Here is a 22,479-nt window from a genome sequence, read left to right as displayed (position 1 = left end):
TGAAAGTAGTTTAAAACTTGCTATTTAGCTATTGAACAGCAAAATACTTACTGCTTTGATAGAGAGAGTCTGTCCTGTGACTTGAAGAGGCCGAGACGTCTTGTGTTGACGGGGGTCTAACGCTGATATCGTGTGAATTTTCTCTTGATTCAGTTTGGATAAACCTACAAGCAGGCTTGTGATAGGTTTCACTTGATGGTTCATTCTCGAATCTATTTATCTCTACCAAGTTATCGCAACCTATACATTTGACGTACAATCCATTTCCAGGATAAAAGAAACCACCAGATGAGAGTTTTGTAAAAGAGACAAAGTCAGGTAACTCTGAGTTCAAAAGTGGACGAAAAGACGCCAGACGTTTTCCAGACGATATAGGAAATGTCATATAGTGTCTCTTCAGGTAATCTTGGGTGGGTATATAGTTTATAAAATGTTGATTTTTCATGAAGTTTTTCAATATGTTTTCATCGTTGTCAATATGTTCATTTTTATCAAATTTAGCATCATACTTAGTAACAGTTCTATGATTGTTCGATACATTTAGATATTTTATTTGTAAACTAAAGTCTTTATTGCACTGAAATAAATTACTAAAGGCTAAAAAACATATAACAAAAGCAAAAGTCTTTATAACTGAAAAACATACTCCCCTATACGATTTATTTTGAAATATAGATTTTGCTGTATGCAATTGTAACTTTCTAGAAGTTAGTAGGAGCTTATGGTTTGTACCAAACGTATATTTCGGCAAATTTACACATAAAGTTAGAAAGGACACGCAACAAACAGCTTGATCTGTTTGTAAAGTTTGTATTAAACAACATATGCTTATGTTTAATGACGTTAAGCCTAATACACTAAACGCATCTGCATATTTCAAAACGTTTGCGCTTAAAAAACAAAGACCCAGATATGATATATGTTGGTATGTTATCTGTGGTTCTTTTTTAATTCTTGTAGACACGTCTTTGTTCGTGGCAATCAAGATAAAAATCTTTCCTAAATTATTTCCGATGTCCTTTAAAAAATGAACTTTGTCATGTTTTGATATCTCAGGTAAAAAGCTCAAATCTTTACTTTGATTCTCTGTATTTTCTTTTGAAAAAAATAGAAACAACGAAACTACAGTAATAGAATCACGAAACATTTTGTTTTGTAATCTAAAGAATTGTGTTTACATTCCAAGAGTAAGAAACATCTAGAGCTGTAGTTCTGAAAGCAAAAAGAAGAAAGACAATTAAAATTAGAACATCTTCAATCTTGCTAGATAATAACATCATTAACGTCTATTTACATTTCCTCTTATATCGAAACTATTCATGTAACAAAGAAAAATCTGAAATGAAAAGTACTGATGCCCCTAGAGATCTATAAAATACTAAATACAATTTATATATTTTATATAAAATATATATTTTTCGACACGTTACCAGCTTATTAAATACTGGCCGTCTTTGTTCCTAGGCTTTATATTGTAAATTATGGTCGAAACACCCTCTTTTTTTAAAAAGAATTTTAATAAATGGGCCACATTTAAACAATCGACCTAACATACATTTTTAGCCCGTGAATGAATGTATCTGTGTTGCAATGAAACTTTCTCTCTTTCTCGATAGCTGGAATCTCCATTTTTTTTTTACGCGCATCGTAATTTCTACCAAATAGACTTGATTTGGAAAGACCCACCTCATAATGTGCCCTCTACACATAGGCCTACACGTACTAATATTTTGGGTCCAATAATTTGAGTAAAACTTTTACTTATCCCCCCTCCAACGCCAACAACAAAAAGCTAGTCCTTCGTACACATTCCCGTTCCCTTTCTACATCTATCTTGGTAGTTTGTTCTCTTAACTCTTTCTCTCCTAACCGACGATACAAACGTTTATTCCATCAGAATGTGGTAAATAATTACGGAGAGAAAGAGTTAATAAAAGAGAAAGAGATGTCAATTTGGTTGAAGAAATGTGTTATTTGTTTTGTGTCAGTGCACCTCTTGATTCTTCCTTCATATTTACGTACCAGTTTTATGCACAGCGGCCTTCCCTTACCGCCTCCTCCATTATGCACAGCGGCCTTCCCTTACCGCCTCCTCCATTATGCACAGCGGCCTTCCCTTACCGCCTCCCCCATTATGCTCAGCGGCCTTCCCTTACCGCCTCCTCCATTATGCTCAGCGGCCTTCCCTTACCGCCTCCTCCATTATGCACAGCGGCCTTCCCTTACCGCCTCCTCCATTATGCTCAGCGGCCTTCCCTTACCACCTCCCCCATTATGCTCAGCGGCCTTCCCTTACCGCCTCCTCCATTATGCTCAGCGGCCTTCCCTTACCGCCTCCTCCATTATGCTCAGCGGCCTTCCCTTACCGCCTCCTCCATTATGCACAGCGGCCTTCCCTTACCGCCTCCTCCATTATGCTCAGCGGCCTTCCCTTACCGCCTCCCCCATTATGCTCAGCGGACTCCTTATCGCCTCCTCCATTAAGCTCAGCGCACCCCTTACCGCCTCCCCCAATATGCTCAGCGCAACCCTTACCGCCTCCCCCATTAAGCTAAGCGGACTCCTTATCGCCTCCCCCATTAAGCTAAGCGCACTCCTTATCGCCTCCCCCATTAAGCTAAGCGGACTCCTTACCGCCTCCCCCATTAAGCTAAGCGGACTCCTTATCGCCTCCCCCATTAAGCTAAGCGCACTCCTTACCGCCTCTCACATTATGCTAAGCGCACTCCTTACCGCCTCCCACATTATGCTAAGCGCACTCCTTACCGCCTCCCCCAATATGCTAAGCGCAACCCTTACCGCCTCCCCCATTATGCTCAGCGCATTCCTTACCGCCTCCCACATTATGCCCGGCGACCCCTTACCGCCTCCCCCAATATGCCCGGCGACCCCTTACCGCCTCCCCCAATATGCCCGGCGACCCCTTACCGCCTCCCCCAATATGCTAAGCGCACCCCTTACCGCCTCCCCCATTATGCTAAGCGCACCCCTTACCGCCTCCCCCATTATGCTCAGCGCACTCCTTACCGCCTCCCCCATTATGCTCAGCGCACTCCTAACCGCCTCCCACATTATGCCCGGCGACCCCTTACCGCCTCCCCCAATATGCCCGGCGACCCCCTACCGCCTCCCCCAATATGCCCGGCGACCCCTTACCGCCTCCCCCAATATGCTAAGCGCACCCCTTACCGCCTCCCCCATTATGCTAAGCGCACCCCTTACCGCCTCCCCCATTATGCTCAGCGCACTCCTTACCGCCTCCCCCATTATGCTCAGCGCACTCCTTACCGCCTCCCACATTATGCCCGGCGACCCCTTACCGCCTCCCCCAATATGCCCGGCGACCCCTTACCGCCTCCCCCAATATGCCCGGCGACCCCTTACCGCCTCCCCAAATATGCTTAGCGCACCCCTTACCGCCTCCCCCATTATGCTCAGCGCACCCCTTACCGCCTCCCCCATTATGCTCAGGGCACTCCTTACCGCCTCCCCCAATATGCCCGGCGACCCCTTACCGCCTCCCCCATTATGCTCAGCGCACTCCTTACCGCCTCCCCCAATATGCCCGGCGACCCCTTACCGCCTCCCCCAATATGCTAAGCGCACCCCTTACCGCCTCCCCCAATATGCCCGGCGACCCCTTACCGCCTCCCCCATTATGCTCAGCGCACTCCTTACCGCCTCCCACATTATGCTCAGCGCACTCCTTACCGCCTCCCCCATTATGCCTGGCGACCCCTTACCACCTCCCCCAATATGCCCGGCGACCCCTTACCGCCTCCCCCAATATGCCCGGCGACCCTTTACCGCCTCCCCCAATATGCCCGGCGACCCCTTACCGCCTCCCCCAATATGCCCGGCGACCCCTTACCGCCTCCCCCAATATGCCCGGCGACCCCTTACCGCCTCCCCCATTATGCTCACGCACCCCTTACCGCCTTCCCCATTATGCTCAGCGCACTCCTTACCGTCTCCCCCAATATGCCCGGCGACCCCTTACCGCCTCCCCCAATATGCTAAGCGCACCCCTTACCGCCTCCCCCAATATGCCCGGCGACCCCTTACCGCCTCCCCCAATATGCCCGGCGACCCCTTACCGCCTCCCCCATTATGCTCAGCGCACCCCTTACCGCCTTCCCCATTATGCTCAGCGCACTCCTTACCGCCTCCCCCATTATGCCCGGCGACCCCTTACCGCCTCCCCCAATATGCCGGGCGACCCCTTACCGCCTCCCCCAATATGCCCGACGACCCCTTACCGCCTCCCGCAATATGCTAAGCGCAGCCCTTACCGCCTCCCCCAATATGCCCGGCGACCCCTTACCGCCTCCCCAAATATGCCCGGCGACCCCTTACCGCCTCCCCCAATATGCCCGGCGACCCTCTACCGCCCATTTGGATCCCATCACCCCCCTCCCTCCATTTTCATGAAATTTACTAACTAAACAATTTTTTAGTAAGCAATTCGTTAGCGGTAAAAAACAAACCTTTCTTCAAAATGTACAATTTGGCACTTAACTTTGGTACACCAAAACGCACCAAATTACATCTAAGTTAAAAAATAATTTGCTTATATTAAAGGTGTACAATAAAACAGACTTAGGTGCTATCCTTCTGTGACAACTAGTAAGCAAATCGAGTAGAGAACTTTCAACATTCAGAACAGGTAAAACATAAACCAAACGTTTCCAAACAAACATCTTATACTTAGTGAAAGTTCATCGATGGTTTCGAAACAATCAGGTCATTTTTAAAACAGATCTTGATTAACAATAATACATTTGGGCGACTGGAATTTATTTTTACTGTTTTTTGATTATTGTAGATTTCATGCTTATAGCAAGCTCTGTGACCTTTTCAGTTTTGTGGACCAGTATTTGGCAAATAAAATACAAAATAAAATGACAACAGATGTATGAGTATTTGTTTACCAATAGGTTATTAAGGAATGAATGCATTTCTATTTTGTGCTTGAAAATAGAGCGGTAAGCATGTTTACTTAAAAATAATAATAATAAAAAAACTCCTTTGAACGGAGTAAATTTAACAGATTTATTAATTTAACAAACATAATATAGGCAAACACCATTTGATAACAACACCAGGATATAAAATTAAACGACAAATAGCTCATGTAGTTAGATGATAAGCATTAACTACTTGACCTAACGTAAAAAATGCAGCGTCATTAATAATATCACACTATTCACACTTACATACAAGCATCACTTCTTACCTTCACTGTAGAAAAAAATACGCGAAATTAAAGCCATACATATATATATATATATATATATATATATATGCTGAGCCATTATGGGGAAATCCGGTTAATGTCTGTATAGCCTATATATCAACTGCGTAGTTTCATTATTTATAGCGATTCATCATTATAACCCTAACCCTAATCCTAAATGTGCAATGATGAAATGTCTTGTATGATGAGATGTCTGGTCACCATATAGCCTATACATATTTTGAATCATCTGGGCGCATCCATTTTCTTCCGAGACAGATGGAGTCATATACATATGTTACATAATATATACACATATATCAGCAGTTGGTATTTGAGTTGGATACATAATATCCGACGTTTTCTATACAAGAAGGTAAATAATAGACGGTGTTGATTTCGAATACGTAGATTTTAAAGCTGCATCGATTCTCTCCATATTCTGTGTTAGATTAGGAGTATTATTTTAGTACTCTTAGTGTGATAAGTTCGTGTTTAGAAGATTTCAATTTGTAGAATGGAATAATAATTACCTTATTAAGATGAGGAGATAGTTGAGAGTGTAGAAAACAGATCGTAACAGAAGACAATTGTCTCTGGATCTTATCTAGTCATCTATGATGAGTAATATTTTTTTTTCTGTTATACTTCCTTTTTTTAAATTATATAGCATGGTATATAATGTTTATTCTAATGGAATATCTGCTTTATATGTTTTAAGTGTAATTTTATTTTGGTAATCACCTTTTTTTTGACAAAACTATTTTTCTTTTAAAAAACAAAATCATATCATAATGAATGTGAATACATGAATTACACAATGGACCTCATTCACCAATCGTAAACAAACAACATTTTCTCTATATCTTCTATAAAAATTACGCGATCCATAAGGCTGTCATGTGATACGTAATTTTCATTGTTTTATCAATATTATGACGTGGCTAAATGTGTTTATTTACTATTGGTGAATCAGGTCCATTGTGTAATTCATTTATCCAAAGTAAAATGGTAGCATATATTGAAAGTCTATACCAGTTATATTTATATTTAGGTATAGTTTCATTACAGACGTATTTCTATTTAATAGATCTTTACTTTAATATTGTAACCTTTTTATTGGTCTGTTTGTATCTGTCGAACCATATTAGATTAATTCGTTTTGAAGTTGGCTTTCCCCAAGAATTCTCAACATAGTTGAACGATTACCCCATTGAGGAGTGGAGTATTTCTAATAAAAAAAAACAGTTCAAAGTACGAAACGCCTTTTGTTTTCTTCGTTCTTGAAGATCAAAGTATATGCTTCAGTTTGCTCCCTTTGTACTATTGTTTTTCCTGTCCAGTAATTTAAATGTCGGTCTTATCTTATCTTATAAATCTAGTTGCTTTATATAATTAAAGAAATTGAATTTTTTAATTATTAGAGTCAGAACTAGAGAACTAGGAAATGTTAATCTTGAAAGGACTCTACCTCTTCGGGTATTTCCGCATGTAGGCGCTATTCAGTCTCATTCAAGAATTTAATAAATTAATGATCTGGAATATTTTGCGTATTCTAAATGATCAGAACTTCATGGAGGTTGGGTAGGTAGGTGGGCGGAACTTAAACGCTGATATCAAAAACAGCTTTAACCATATTTCTAGAAATTTATTTGTTGATGTATATCCTGAGAAAAGGATTACTAGCTCGTTAGTCACACGGGGAAAAGTTTAACCGTTAAATTTTTTCAAATTAAAAAATAATCAAAATAAATTTAAATTTGGCTATAAATTTTAGTTAAAAAAAGAACATTAAAAGAAAAAACGGGGTAGTCAGCTGTAGTGTATTAATGATTAAATTAAAGTTACTTAAAGTGTATTGATAGATTATCTCAGTGTTGACACTCAGCGCTGGGAAACACTACCTCTCGATTGCTCCTCAAAGAGTGAAGCCATGAGTGTCGGAGTCACGAGATGCGAGGCACGGAGAGCTGCAAGCATGAAAGAACGCAGAACAAATAAGCAGACCTATCTGCGACTGAACAAACCTACCAATGCCACGTTTTTTTAAAGCTAGGATGGGATTGTACATTCATCTTCGTGTTCAAAGGAAATTAGAAATGTGCTCATCTTCAACCATGAAGGAGAAGCTATTTATATATGTTTACGTAAATCTAATATACATTACATCTAGATTCTAGATCAAGAAATAGATCTGGATCTAGGTTTAGATCTTAAGTATAGAGTTCTAAATCAGTAGTGCAGTTCTTGTTCTAGACATCTATTTAATGAAAGTATCAATAAATAATGACTCTATTATACAATGCCCACTGGCCTAATGGGTAGCATCGTTTGTACAACAAGCTGATTGTGTCAAAATCACGAGTACGATACCGAATACGAATACGTACGAATTTGCAATCATTTACATATACAATTAATTAAAACAGTCTTCTAGTTGACCGTCTTAAGGAACGGAACTAAAAAAAATCTATTGTAAAAAGGTTAAAAATATGGTATAGTACACCACTGGCGGATCCAGGGGGGGGGGCGGTAGGGGCGATCGCCCCCCCCCCCCCACACTAGGCCGACTCGGGGGGGGGGGCGGACGAATTTTAGTATAGAATTCACACAATTTGTATACGAAGTTATTACTTATGTTAATAATATATACTAATTATTTATATTTAAACCTATTTTTATATTATTTCGCCCCCCCTCTCTCAAGTATGTTGGTCGATATGGTGGGGTCGGGAGGGGGCGATTACATCAATTCCGCCCCCCCCCCCCCATAAACTTTCGAGGGGGGGGGCGGTCCAATTTATATGTAGAAATCACAGCTTGCTAACAGAATCAATTGAATATCTATAGGGTTAAAACTTGTTATTGGTATTTTAACCGATCTTTATATTATGTCGTTCCCTTGTTGGCCGATGGGGTAGGGATCGAATACATCTACTGCCCTTCCCACCTAAAACCTTTGAGTGTGTGTGGGGGTGGCGGTCCTACTTTTTATATTATGTCGCTCTCCTTCAGGTATTTTTGCCGATTCGGTGGGGTAAGGGGGGCGATCGCATGTACTGCCCTCTTCACTCTAGCCCTCTGAGAAAGGGGGGGGGCGGTCCTATTTTTATGGAGAAATCATTGTATGTGAACATAATTAGTCGAATATCTATATAATATAAACTACGTGAACCCATTGTATATTATGTCGTACCACACTCTAATCTCAAATTTTAACATTAGTTAATATAAAATGAAAAAGGGTTGTACCAGGGGGGAGGGGAGATACATGCGATCACCTTACCCCCATCGGACAAACCAATACTTTTAATTTTTGTATTATGGTTAAGAAATTACATAATTAAAAAAATCTGTCACTAATATAATTTATACATGCTATAAAATTAAATTCTTATATCGAGTCGCCCCAACCCAATTCTTTAATGCCAAATGCAATCATTAGCAGAAATTATAAAAAGGAGTGAGGATTAATCATTTGCACTCTATCGCCTCCTCCCCTTTCCAGACAGAGTTTATGTAATTTCACATGAATTTATCTTAATTATTTTAAGAAAGACTTTGCTTTGGAAAAGTTTTAATTCAAACAAAATTTTTCAGTATAAGAGTCACGATTGAGATGAGCTCTAAACCCAGATAATCTTTTTCTAGTCGCCTTTTTACAACCTTTACTCAATCTGATATTTTTCTTATTAAATAAGTTTTGGATTATAACTCACAAATTATGCTTGAATTGTATTGAATATTATTTATCGAAAATTTTTTTTTTCGGCGGCGATCCTCAAAGCCTTATTCTAAAGATGTGGGGTAACTTATCTTTTCAAGGAACAAATCGGTTTTATTTGCAAATGTATAAAGGGCCTAAAAATTTACATTAGAATATTTTTCAACATATTTATAATAGGATGAATAATGAGCTTTAGGTCAGGAGAATGCGTTTCTTCAGTGAAGAATGCAAGAAAACGCTTTTTGTGATTGGGGCTTCGACCCGAACCCCACTAAAAAATAATGAGCTATAAATGTCAGGAGAATGTGTTTATGCAGTGAAGAATGCAGGAAAATGCTTTTTGCGTCGGGGCTTCGACCCGAACCCCACTGATAAATAATGAGCTATAGATGTCAGGAGAAGGCGTTTCTTCAGTGAAGAATGCAAGAAATCGCTTTTGGCGTCGGGGATTCGCCCCAAACCCCACTAATAAATAATGAGCTGTAGATGTAGGTAGAATGTGTTTATGCAGTGAAGAATGCAAGGAAATGCTTTTTACGTCGGGGCTTCGCCCCGAACCCCACTGATAAATAATGAGCTGTAGTTGTCAGAAGGATGCGTTTCTGCAGTGAAAAATGCGAGAAAACGCTTTTTGCGTGGGGGCTTCGCCCCGAGCCCACTGGGGAATCTTACAGCGCTCCCCAGACCCCCAAGCTTGCAAGAGAAAGGCCTCAACATTACATTTTTATTTTTTCGCCGAAGGTTGAGAAACACTGCTATTTTATTCTCAAATAAATAAATACATAAATACATAAATATATATATATATATATATTGTTAAGACCTCTGCGCGGTGTTGATTCTTGACAATCTGTCTAGTGTAGATCTGATTGTAGGTAACGCTGAATTCAACACTTCAGTAACACCGGCGAAAGGCCGAAACAATCAAATATGTAGTCGACGCTGATATGTTGTTCTAACAATATGTTTAATACTCAAAAGGGAATCGTCCGATGTCAATAATGTCGTACTCAAGTCTACTACTTTACAATAAGCGTCCTCCTTCTAGCGTCGTTTAGAGCGTTCTTATTTTTAAAGATCTGTCACGTCACTTGTCGCTAATTAAAACTTTACCCTATTCCCGAAACAAATAACTAATTCCTAACTACTTCCTAATCATGTCATAACAACTCCTCCCCCTCCCGCTAAAAAAAATTGCCTGTCAATTTTTTAATCTACTGTCTTAGTCTTACAATGTGCAAGGGCCAAAATGTAGGGAAACATAAAAGACAACACAACTTGAGTCTTGATTGCGATTTCAACTTCTCTTTCTGTGTCCACAATCAAGTTCCTCTGAACACCTATTTCCCTCAAGTGTCACTAACTGATACTGTCCAATGTGGTGTGCCATAGGTGACCGCCGACATAGTTCGTTTGCGCTGACACTATAGGTGTGTCTATCTATACATCATCACATCACGTTCCGGAGATTACCGCTTTCCCTCACACGTCAGGACAGACAATTTACCTAATATGACAAATTGATATTTATCAATGCTCGTTCTCCCACTATACACCTAACGTTCTTTCGGGCATTTACAAGTGTATTTTATTTCCTCTCTCCACTTACTTGTCCCCACACGACCTAACTCTTTACTGATGTATGATCATGATCAAATACAAAGAATAAATTATAAAACTTACTTTTCCTTGATATCACTACATCGTCGCCTTATAAATGCCCTTTCTATTCATACAAACTTACATACAATTCATACATACTACCCGAAATAAATAATTAACATGAGTCAATCTAATGATAACGCAATAGCATTTATATTATAACATAAATATCATATTCAAAAATACCTTAACACAACCTAATACCCGTCTAGTTATGACTACTAGTTAGGTCAATTAATGAAGAATAAACAATTTAAATAAAATCCAACTTATTTACACACTACGGTCTCATAGTGCTATGTTTCACAGGCTATCTACACGACTCATACATTTGTTCTCTCCAACTGGAGTTAACATCTCTTCTTACACCACTATAGCCCGCGTGTGGCCTTCTACCTCTGTATGACTTGTGATTACCGCTACCACAGTCATCTCTTCTATCATCATTATCGGCTATAGACCTGCGCCACCTATCCGAACTCGCAATCTTCTGCTCAGACTGTTCTGCCCTACTCCAACAGTCTTTAGCGATGTGCCCATGTTTATGGCAGTTAAAACAAATTCTGTCATTTCTAGGTTTATTTCGCCTCCTGTTGCCATACCTGCTTTTCCAACTTCTAACCTGTTTGTCAGAAGCGGCGCTGACACCTGCTACATTTCCAAGTAAAACATCTCTAGATAACCTTGGCATGGCTACCCCTTCGCAATACCCTGTGTACAATGGAGATCGAAGGAACACTTTGCATGCTTCGAATCTCTTAACTGCGCCGTCTGCCAACCTGACTGATTTGGTATAGCCTAAATAATCCTTAGATTTCACTAATCCCCCTCGAACTGCGAGTGTACTGCTAGCTGTGTCCCGGATCACATTTACCTGTTTATTATTTATCATGCCTGGATATAATTTAAATCTATCTTCCCCACAATCAACGTAATTAATTTCTTCATCTGGTTCACTATGTCCACTATCACGATCCCTGTCTTGGATGCTCCTTACAAAATTAACCCTATCTGGTGGCCGATTATCCCTCTCTTGTCTACGGTTTCCTTGATTACCTCTCCTATCCCTAGTGCCACTATTATCCTGTGTATTCCCATTGCCAGCTCCATTCCCTCTATGTTTCCTACACTGGTATGCCATGTGTCCCTTTTCCTGACAGTTAAAACATGTAACATCCCTAAGGTTTCTATCACCCGCTTTAGGTCTATCTATTCTCCTATCATAACTTTCCCTGCCATTGTTTTCATTTTCCCAAGGTCTATCATTTATGCCCTCATAAATATCCCGACCATTGTTCCCACGTTCCCTGGACCTATCATTTCTCCTACCATAATCCCTATCATTACCATCATTTTTCTTTACATAATTTACTAGGTCAATAACTTTTTTATGGTCGCTAACTGAAAGTGGGTTGTTTGGGTAAGCATTCTTAAAGATCCTAATAATTTCTACCAAGTCTTCAATTACCTTAGGGTTTCTTTCTTTTACAAAGGACTGTAGCTGAGGGTCGCACTTATTTATAAAGTTATCAATCAAGATAAAGTTCTTCAACCCCTCGTAGGTGTTCTCTACATTCTCGAATCCGAGCCATTTAGTGAAAAAGTCCTTCTCTGAGTTGATGGTTGTTTGTGGGTCAACTTGGCTGGATGGGGTGTTTTCGTAATACTTCTTTCGGAATGTTGCCGCGTTGTGCCCGTATGCGTTTAGCAGTTCCTTCTTTAGCACCTGATAGCTGTTTTGCATGGCGTGGTCATGGTTTTGGCAAATCGTGAGGGCTTTCCCATGTACGAAGTCCAACAAGATTTCGGACCACTCCTTCTCCTGGACATTAAACTTTGCAAGTTTAATTTCAAAGCGTTTCAGATAGTCGCCGATGTCGTCCTTGTCTTCCGCAAAAGGTTGGATTTTCTTCTTCATCCATGCGGCGCTACTATGGCTTTCTATGTTGGCGCTATTGTTGCTGTTTCCTTCGGTGGGCACGCTTATACCAGCCTCTATCCTCATCTGTTCTACTTGAATTCTCACTTTTCTGTCCGCCTCTTCTTTTTTCTCCCTCTCGATGCGTTCCACCTCTTCTTTTTTCTCCCTCTCTACCCGTTCCGCCTCTCTAACCTTTTCCCTTTCCAATTTTTCTGCCTCTCTAACCTTTTCCCGCTCTATGCGATCTGCTTCTGCCGCCACCATCTGCTGCACATAGGCGGCCAGTTCTTTGCCGCGTAGTTCCAGTTCTGTCTTGGCCTCTTGGATTAGCTTTTTCCTAAACTCTTCTAGGTCGTACCCTGGAGCAGTTGCCATATTACCTTTATGTTACTTTAAATCAAATTACCGTTTGAGCGTAACCTCGCTCCGCGGCTTCCTAATATCTCTTGATTCCAATGAATTAAATTCGTCACTCTACCCTCAGCGTCTAGACTACCAACTCCGACTTTTAATAACTTCTGTACTTTCCAAGATACACTTAGTATCCTTGGTACCAGTGTGTAGGCTACACTCTGACCCGACTGAATACGCTGTGCGACACACGCACACTCAACGACTACGTGTTACTCACACGAGTCGCCGGTAAATAGACCAACCTGTCTATTTACAACTACTAAAATTTACAAATGGGCAATCAGGCTTCACCTCGATTGTTCCCCAGATCTAGTCTAGATTACGCTAGATCTTAGTTACTTCTTACCTGCTTTCACAGCCAGGAGTGTATATAACTTACTCATACAAATAAACTATGAAATTAAACCTAAATACGTTAAACACCAAACTATAGATCTAGTTCTAATGAATGAGACTTTCGTCTGACAGTAAGACTTAAGACAGGAGTATTGCAAACAATTAATACATGACGTTACTAAAAATGATTAACTAAATGATTCACATTCACACACAGAACGAATTAACAGCTAAACGTATATCTGGACCTCTTGCTAGATTACACCTAATTTTAAGGATATCCCCAATCCACCACGATTTAACCTGGTAGTGATAATCTAGCGAGTGGTCACTTCCCTACAGACTCTAATTATTCTAAGGAGAAAGTAGTTAAATAACACTTGACTTATCTGTCTAAGAAGCGGCGATGCGATAACTCCACAGTCAGTCTCGGGTCCACTCTTCCTACGCTAATGTCTGTCCCGGCGGCAAGGCTCACGGCGATGTCTTCCCTAGCGGTGAGATAACGACAGCGAACGTTTCGGCTCTCCAAGGTCCTTTGGTACTGGTCTGCAACGGCTCCGGTTCTTCGGTGGTACGGCGTCTGGTTCTGGTTCACGGTGATCTGTCGTCTGGCTCCGGTTCGTCGGTGACGTAGAGTCTGGTTCCGGTTGCTGGTTCCAAGGCAGGTACGGTGGTTCCAGGTGGTCGTCTGTCCAACGTGAAACTGGAACGGTCCAACAGTTGACCCAGCGACAAAGTCAAAGTCCAGTGCTAAAATACCGGCTATCTGGCTATCTAACGTGTAGCACAGATTCAGCCGAGACGTAGATCAGATTAGCACTACTGTACTTAAGTGCCGTAGGCAGTAAGATGGTTCCTACGTCACAAGTTCTTTGGCGTGACCTCAACGGTCGATCTTGGCCTTGCAGAGGTGATCTTCACGTTCGTTCTCAAGATGCCGGGCAGGCGATATCTCTTCAGTACGGCTTCGACAGGACGGTTTTCTTCCCTTCAACAAACTGTAGCCTTCTCGATACCGAACTACAGGCTTCAATACGATGCCCCAACGTATGGGCGTTTACAAATTACAAATGTAGATCTAGATCTATATTTCGTTACCTCCTAGGTCTCCGAGTCCAGGATCTCACTGGCTTTCCTTCGCCGACGTGGCTGTATAATCAGGGTCTAGCTGCAGACTAGGCCGATGACGTTAACTTCTGCCTCCTCCTAACAGAGGGCTTCTATCCTTCTGAACGTTGATGCCAGTGAGCTCCGAGTCTGGGGTCGCCACGTTGTTAAGACCTCTGCGCGGTGTTGATTCTTGACAATCTGTCTAGTGTAGATCTGACTGTAGGTAACGCTGAATTCAACACTTCAGTAACACCGGCGAAAGGCCGAAACAATCAAATATGTAGTCGACGCTGATATGTTGTTCTAACAATATGTTTAATACTCAAAAGGGAATCGTCCGATGTCAATAATGTCGTACTCAAGTCTACTACTTTACAATAAGCGTCCTCCTTCTAGCGTCGTTTAGAGCGTTCTTATTTTTAAAGATCTGTCACGTCACTTGTCGCTAATTAAAACTTTACCCTATTCCCGAAACAAATAACTAATTCCTAACTACTTCCTAATCATGTCATAACAATATATATATATATATATATATATATATATATATGCTGTACGCACGTTTATGCATAAGGTTAGGGTTTACTCGGCGTTAGGGTTTGGAAAAAAATCGCCCCCCCCCCCACATTCAAAGTTCTGGATCCGCTAGTGTAGTACACGATAAGTACGATAATTAATATTTAGTTTATATTATAGTTATTCTTAAAAATATCCTAATTTCGGTACCTGGTTTAAGCGGTCTTTTGAATTGTCGTGACTCCAGTTACTTCATCTTTTGATAATAGTAAAACTGAAAGTTGACTGAATAAATGTGTTCCTCCAAATTGTCAGAGGAAAACTCCGAATCAGGTAATGCGTTGTATTTTATCATTTGTATTATGTAGATTTATATATTTCTTTTTTTAACAGAAACATTATACGACCTTTAACCTTCAAGACAAAAGGGGGAGAGTGCAGACATCACGTGCATGGAGGAATAGAGTGTCACGCGGTACCACGTGGCTAAGTGCGCTTGAACTTTGCTTGTCTTGGCTACATAGGAAGGGTGCTCGAGGCTCGACACCCGACAGTAATATACCTTACATTTGCTACGAAGTGACAGTCAGGAGTTGAAAAAAATAACCAATACTATTTATCCCCATCACTAACACCCACACATTGAGAGAACCTGGGAATGACACAAATTACAAAAGACAATGAAGGACCAAGGGGAGGCAACCCCACAATAATTTCACTCTTATGTAGTTCTCGCTTACGTCCTTGCCTCGCATCTAAATAGCTTAAGAAAACTTAAGCCCCACTCTGAGGCGTATTGAGCTAAATATGCGCCCGGGGCAAGAAACCTTACTGGCGCGCCCCCCTCCCCCCGAACACATTTTTCTTGAACATCACATAGAAATAAAGGCTTATAAATGAAAAGTATTTAATAATACTATAATACAAATAACAGAATGTATTACCTAAAATATCGGTAATTTTTTTTGGCGCCTCTCTGCATTTGTAGCCCCCCATGAGGGCGGAGCCCGAGGCATCGTCCCTCCTTGCCCCCCTTTCGTTACGCCTCTGACCCTACATTGTTATAAGAATTAAGAGAGTTAATTATTAATTTACGTATGCTTTACTGTAACCAGGGGAAAAGATTTAAAACTTCAATGGTCAACAGTTGAAGGGACCAAGCTTTTTGTCCTTTAAGTCTGAAGCCTCGGTGTTCTGGAGTCTGCGACCGTGTTTTTTGATGTAACTATGAGAAAATAAGATGGACGTTTTGGTTTGTGTAGTCTGAAATGTTTCTGATGAGACCACAAAGTAGTGTGTTGTAATTCAAATTACTAAAGAATTGGTATGGAAGTTGAAGTGAGGAGACTGGCAAGAGGCTTACAACAGAAAAGAATTGCAGTTTTAGTGAGATGTTACTTGTTTAAATTATCATTTCAGTTGTGTTTCTACAAGCATCTACTTTCAAATTAACTCTTTGTAAATATATAAATAAAAAGTAAACTCAGTTTTCTATAACAAAAAGTTTGGGTTTAATTGAAGTTCTAAATTGAGAATCTAAAACGTCTACAAGGATTTAGATAAAGTTCTTTGTTGTGATAATATCCAGGTCAAAACGTAAATACTGATTGTTTATTGGAAGTTTTAATATATTCTAAGATAAAAGATTAGGTCGTCTCACAAATATGCAATTATTAGTACATCTACACTACTACCACTACTATATGGAAGCGGTGGGGAGCGTGGTCGAGAGGCTAAGTGCGCTTAAACTTGGCTTGAGGTTCGACACCCGACTTGGGCAGAGTTGAGTTTACTGAGCGCCTAAAGGCAGCACGGAAAATCAACTCCTAGATACCCCCTCCCCCCACTGGTCAACAAATGAGATTGGACCAAAGCGCTCTGAGCATGCTATAAGCATGAAAGTAGCGCTATATAAAAAAGCTATAATAATATTACTAGCACTATGATTAATAATAATAATAATAACGGATCTCTACCCTGGCAGTACCAAATAATTAATATTTGTACGTTTCTAAAAGGAAAATAAAAACCGCTGCAGTTATTGACATCGCCGTACCACTGTCTCATAATTAGTCATAATATAAGAAATGGAAAAACAAAGAAAATATGGGAACCTAGGTTTGGAGATTAAGCTTTTATGGAAGTTATCTAAAACAACAATATACCCCATTGTTATATCAACCGAGGGATAATAACAACTGACCTCACAAATACCTTCAAGGCCCTTGGCATTCCTAGGAACATTCTCGTTGCCTGTCAGACGGCGGTACTGCTGTAGACCCACCACACCACCAGAAAATTCCTCAGTGGAAACTGATTATAAATTGTGTTTCCCTTAAACGAAACTCGACCCTGGCAGCGCGAGAGAATGAATACTCGTTCGTTTCTAACATAATAATAATAATAATAGAATAAAATAAACTGTTTTAAGTCTACTTTTATTTTTTTTAACATAATATTTTTATTTAATTGATCTACGATTCTACATACCCTTCATTTCTCTCCAAAAGTAAAAATACATTTAGCCAACAGTGGCTCACGTGCTTTGACTAGAAGGAAACAAGGAGCTTAACACAAAACGACAGACAATAATGATTACCATCAACGATACTGTATTTTATCATCGTTGAAAAAAACATAAACATGTTTTTCTTTTATTTAACAAAGTAAACATTAGGACTCTAAGCAGGATTTCACCGAGTTTATTTATACCGTCAAATATATTTGTTCCTTTGATATTTAAAAACAATATAGTGCATAGAAGAGTATTTACATTTATCTCTATTGGTAAATACACTTTTAGTGTCAATACACTGTAGCAGGTATTATACGCACTTTAAGAATGTACAGTGCTGTTTGTAAACATCCAATTTTTATATGAAATCATAATATAACAGTAATCAGAACGATAGGGTTTGCGAACGGAAATCTCCGATATATTATTATTACATAGACCTATATTTATCAATCTATCTCTATGTAAATATATTGTAGTCGATAATATGTCAATAAATGTTTTTCTACGTCCTCTTATTTTAAAAGATTGCTGACCACCACCCAGAAACTTTTATTTGGAAAAGGAAGCGGTTTGAAACTCAGCCCTGCCGTCTACGCTGTCGTAATTTCGTAATTGTAATTTTTCTTAGTCTTTTTGGTGGAGTGTGTGGGGGTGTGTGACGATGTCTGGAGCTCTGGATTAGGTCACTTTAGTGTGCTTTGGCTGTTATGCTATTGCTTGAATCCTCGTGGATTTTTAATCACTTTAAAGCCCAGACTTGTGTAGAAAAGTAATTCAATAATTTTTTTTTTAATCTCTGAAATGGAGGGTGTCTTTCTCAAGATTTATCTAAAAGTGATCAAAATGAAGCTGTCCCATTAGCCATGATTGGAACCTTGTAGACCACATAGCAGTTTTCCCTGCACGTGCAGCTTTTGGTTGCAGCGACAATAAACCCTTATTAAATACTTTGGGAGCAGCGGTGTCGAAGTTTCTACCAGATTGTAGCACTTTTGGTCCCACGGGTCAACAGCTCTTAATTTTTACAAAGCTCATATCAACATACTCTGTCAGGGGGGGATGGAGAAAGACGGTCGACGAGTCTTGCTTGGTGTCCCAACGGTCCAACAGACTAAAGGATAGGTAAAGGTAAAAAACTCTGTCTATCTGTCTGTCTGTTTGTCTGGCCAAAAGTTTGTACACGCTATTTCTCCGAAACCCAATCTCGGATCAAGCTGAAATTTTGCACAACTGTTTATTTTACCAAAAATCAATAGAAAAAAGTTAAGCAATTGGTGAATCAACTACTGGTTATAAATAACTTTGTTTGGTATTGAACAAGGGAAAGAAGCTTTACTTAATTGAAGTGGTGGTATAAGCCGAGTTAGTGTCCTTCATTTTGGCTGCTGTCTTGGCTTAGTGAACACAAAAATGAAATGGAAACAATAGATAACTTTACAATCTCTCATGTTCATAAAATCTTCACTCTTGTCCAAGTTGTGTAGCCAAGCAAAGCTTACGAGATTCACCTACCACCTGAATAATATAATTCTAAGCACTAAATTGGCTTAAAAAGTATAATAATTATTTTAGTTAATTATAGCTCAGATGATTAAACATAAATATTTCTGAAAGTATTTACCTTTAATTATTTTACATTATTTTATATAAACAATTTATATTTCATTTTTCATTTCAATTCCAGATATCACAAATAATGTTGAGCCAAACGTACGGAAGACAATTTAATCACATTTCTGTTGAAGGCAACTGTGGTGCAGACAAAATCTTGTTGCCCTATGGACCCCTTAGAATGTGTACAACAAGCTCCCAGATCTAGAAATGTCTGTGAAGTTCATTATATATAAATGATTGGCTGTATGAACATTACAAATTAATAATAAAAACGACAAAAATGGAGAATCGAAGACAATAGTAATTAGGTCATATGCAAAAATATATAAAGAAAATATTATCATGGTCATATTCAAGGCGACATTGAAAAAACAACATTTTTTTTCGTGCTATAAAAAGGTTGGAAACTGACCACATGGTTGCCTGCGTTGCGGTCCTGGCTTCATACCCTGCCCGCTGTCTTCCCCTCTAGTTTAACACGGAAGTAACATCACAAACATGTCAAACATTTTAGAAACATTTTAAAAGTGTAAAGTGAGACAAACAATGAGATTGTCTTATAAATCACGAACATATTTTTCACATTTTTACAAAAGAATATTTCTGCTTCCAATGACATGTTGTTAACTGCTGCACGACTTGAAACAGACTCAGGAGTTACCCAATAAAGTTCGCACAGAATCACTTGTTCCTTGGACACTTCTTTTTCCAGGATATAGGATTAATTACATCCTATTTTGATTTTACGGTCTAAATATTTAATGGAATATCCAATTGAACTTGTTACAAGTGTATGATAATGGAAACATTTTATATCAAGCTGAAACATAACATTTTTTGACCAGTGGCATTAACTCTCACCAGTTTAAAAAAAACGATCTCATTAAGTGTCATTTTAAGTCGACAGTCTTCTTAAAATAACACGCCTTCTATAACATATGCATCATCCGCAAGTGTGTGTAAAGCTGTGCCAGTGACTTGATCAAGATGCATCCTTATTCCGTCATCATTTTTTCTGACTATTGCTTGTGTACCGGGTAGTAACAGCTACTTGTAAATTATTTTTACAGATTCCCGTATAAACAAAATTAAGCATCCTGTAATTATGACCTTCAATTAATTTCACATTTATAAAAGTTTTCTCATTTCAAACGTAACAGTTTATTTTACAGATATCGTGACGCTTTTAGATATCTGTAAACCATGGTTCTGAAGGCTGGCAAACAAAGCAAGCTTCAACTTTCACTTCCTGATTTAATATGTCAGCCTGCTTGAAGCAAAAGAACTCTTGTCAAATTTAGATGTTAAAGAAGGCCAGTATATGGTCAATCAACAAAGGACTGACTTTTTTAGCATGTCCGCGGTGCAAACTGCAAACTTACTTGATGAATCGTGCACTCTCGCGAGTGTACGATCCATAGCCGACACCCGATTGTTGGCACTTTGGTACGGTAGTTGGGATGCTTTCGATAAAGGCCGTGAGCTTCATTGGCAGTTAAGTAGATCAGTCCGAACTTTTATAGTTACCAGCCACCTGGAAGACAAGCACACGATAGGGCATCATGGCTCTCGCAATTAAAACTGCCGCACAAAGTGCAGAGGACAAGAGAACAGCGCGGGCAAAAGAAAAGCGTCAGAGAAAAAAAAGCAAGGCCAATGACATCTGGAAGAACCTGTCCAGCGTGAAGCCAAACATTCCAGGCTCACAAAGGTCTCACCAGCTTCATGGGGAGTCTCAAAACCCCTGTGCAAAGCCCTTAGTCCCCTGGACGACACAAGTGGTCATCATTGAACCACGATGGACGAACTATAAAAAAGATTTTAGAAAATGCCAGTATTTACCAGGATTCAAACTTGTCAAACTTCCATCGAAAACCGACTTTCTTAGCACTACATCACGAACATACATTATAAATTATACGCAACTGTGGGAATTCTTATATAACTTTCTCAACAAAAAAGCTCAAATGTGTCGTCACCCAGAAGTACATAGAAGCCTACTTTATAAAGCGCACATGTGTGTATGCATATATGAGTGTGTGTGTGTGTGATTTATTTTACCAATGCTATTGTTCGTTTTCGTATCTATGTTGCTATTGTTATTGTTGTATTGATGAGGTAAAGGACTGTAGTCAAACTGAAGGTCTATTTGTTTGGACCAATTAAAGTATCCTATCTATCCCCTTAGCTTAAAAGGTGTTCGTCGAAATCCTTCTTAACTCTTATTGTAAATTTTCATAAATGGCGGAAACACTATAAATAGATATCAATTTGGTATATCCGGTGTACAAATCAAAGGTAGTGGCGATAAGCTGGGTTTTTAATAAATGTATGTGATCATTCCTGTGCACTTGATAGATAAATTTAGGTTCAAATAAGTTAAGTTTCTATTACAAAGCAATCTCACATTTATTTGATATACAAGTGACAGCAGGTCCCATGCAACCGTTTGCCATTGAAAAAGAAGCAACAAGTTAGGAGGCGTGGCTGCTGGACTTTTAAAGCTCTTGTCTTCAGAATCGAGCTGTCTTGTGTTCGAATCTCGGTGAAGTCTGCGATTTTGAATTTCAGAATTATTAGGTTGCCCTTGACCTGAGCCCACCAAATTCTTACCTGACTGTAAAGAACACCTAAAGGGTGTTAGTTCTATATTCTATATAGCTCGTGTAGGGGTATACTTCAATCAGTGGGGTGTAAGATTAATGAATGAATGTTACCTATATGTATCATTTTATAGTACTCTAGTATGAACAACGTGGATACTACAAAGAAACAATCAGTAATAATAAGTCATAGAATTTATTTACAAATCCATCATGTGCCATATAAATTATTCTCAATAATTAATGTTAATAGATTTAAGATTCACCCAAACATAAAGCTAGATAACATACACATTTAATATCATAAGTAATTAGTCCACGAAAGCTGAGACATTGCCGTAATATAATACATGAGAATAAATCCCCTTAAAAAACAGCTGTGACCAAGATCAGATCAGCACACCAACTGACTAGACTGACCGCTAGATTCATTATTAACCCCCATTGAAAACCTATTGCTAAAATCACAACATATAGAATAAACAAACACATCACACATCACACATCACAAGGGAAAACTTTCCCGATGCACCAGGCTGTGCACTTGATTTTTCGAAAGTCATACACATGAAAGCATAAGTGTAAAGACGTAAGAACCATAACATTTTGACGTCCACAAATGAAATGGTTCAATGGCATGACGTCAATGCTCTCTTTCATGTAAACATATTTATAAAAAAAAAGAAAGCTATAAAATTTTATTTAAAAAAAAAATCAGTTCTCCTCAGAAAACAAGGATGGATAACCTTGTCATCTAAGACAACGCACTTGTAAACAGAGAAGTAAACACATTATACGCTTGGGGGATTAATATAGTCA

The 22,479-nt window shown here is 39.5% G+C and overlaps 2 protein-coding genes and 2 long non-coding RNA genes across 4 annotated transcripts in view; 1 reads left to right on the top strand and 3 right to left on the bottom strand.

The window, feature by feature from the left end:
- Positions 1 to 5,249, bottom strand: part of LOC106063335 (baculoviral IAP repeat-containing protein 7-B-like) — a 33,607-nt gene extending 28,358 nt beyond the window's left edge. Inside the window, exons 1-3 of the mRNA XM_056031993.1 lie at positions 5,237 to 5,249; positions 1,179 to 1,212; positions 52 to 597 (exon numbers count right to left, since the gene is read on the bottom strand). Of these exons, the coding sequence (XP_055887968.1) occupies positions 52 to 445 (394 nt within the window). The 5' untranslated portion in view covers positions 446 to 597; positions 1,179 to 1,212; positions 5,237 to 5,249. The remainder of the gene's footprint in view (positions 1 to 51; positions 598 to 1,178; positions 1,213 to 5,236) is intronic.
- A 384-nt stretch (positions 5,250 to 5,633) lies between these two features.
- LOC129926645 (uncharacterized) lies at positions 5,634 to 21,244 on the top strand. The gene is made up of 2 exons (XR_008778357.1): positions 5,634 to 5,860; positions 19,128 to 21,244. It is a non-coding gene; the product is annotated as an uncharacterized LOC129926645 (long non-coding RNA).
- On the bottom strand, positions 9,912 to 15,074 carry LOC129926642 (uncharacterized). Its single transcript, XM_056031991.1, has 2 exons — positions 14,581 to 15,074; positions 9,912 to 13,724 (listed from the first exon to the last, which is right to left on the bottom strand). Exon 2 carries the CDS (start codon positions 12,919 to 12,921, stop codon positions 10,936 to 10,938), a length of 1,986 nt encoding a protein of 661 aa, XP_055887966.1. The 5' UTR covers positions 12,922 to 13,724; positions 14,581 to 15,074; the 3' UTR covers positions 9,912 to 10,935.
- LOC129926644 (uncharacterized) lies at positions 9,912 to 15,493 on the bottom strand. Its single transcript, XR_008778356.1, has 2 exons — positions 15,136 to 15,493; positions 9,912 to 10,470 (listed from the first exon to the last, which is right to left on the bottom strand). It is a non-coding gene; the product is annotated as an uncharacterized LOC129926644 (long non-coding RNA).
- Positions 21,245 to 22,479: the final 1,235 nt, after the last annotated feature.

Source organism: Biomphalaria glabrata, chromosome 6 (assembly GCF_947242115.1).
Source record: "Biomphalaria glabrata chromosome 6, xgBioGlab47.1, whole genome shotgun sequence".
NCBI lineage: Eukaryota > Metazoa > Mollusca > Gastropoda > Planorbidae > Biomphalaria > Biomphalaria glabrata.
This window is presented reverse-complemented; position numbering and strand designations above follow the sequence as displayed.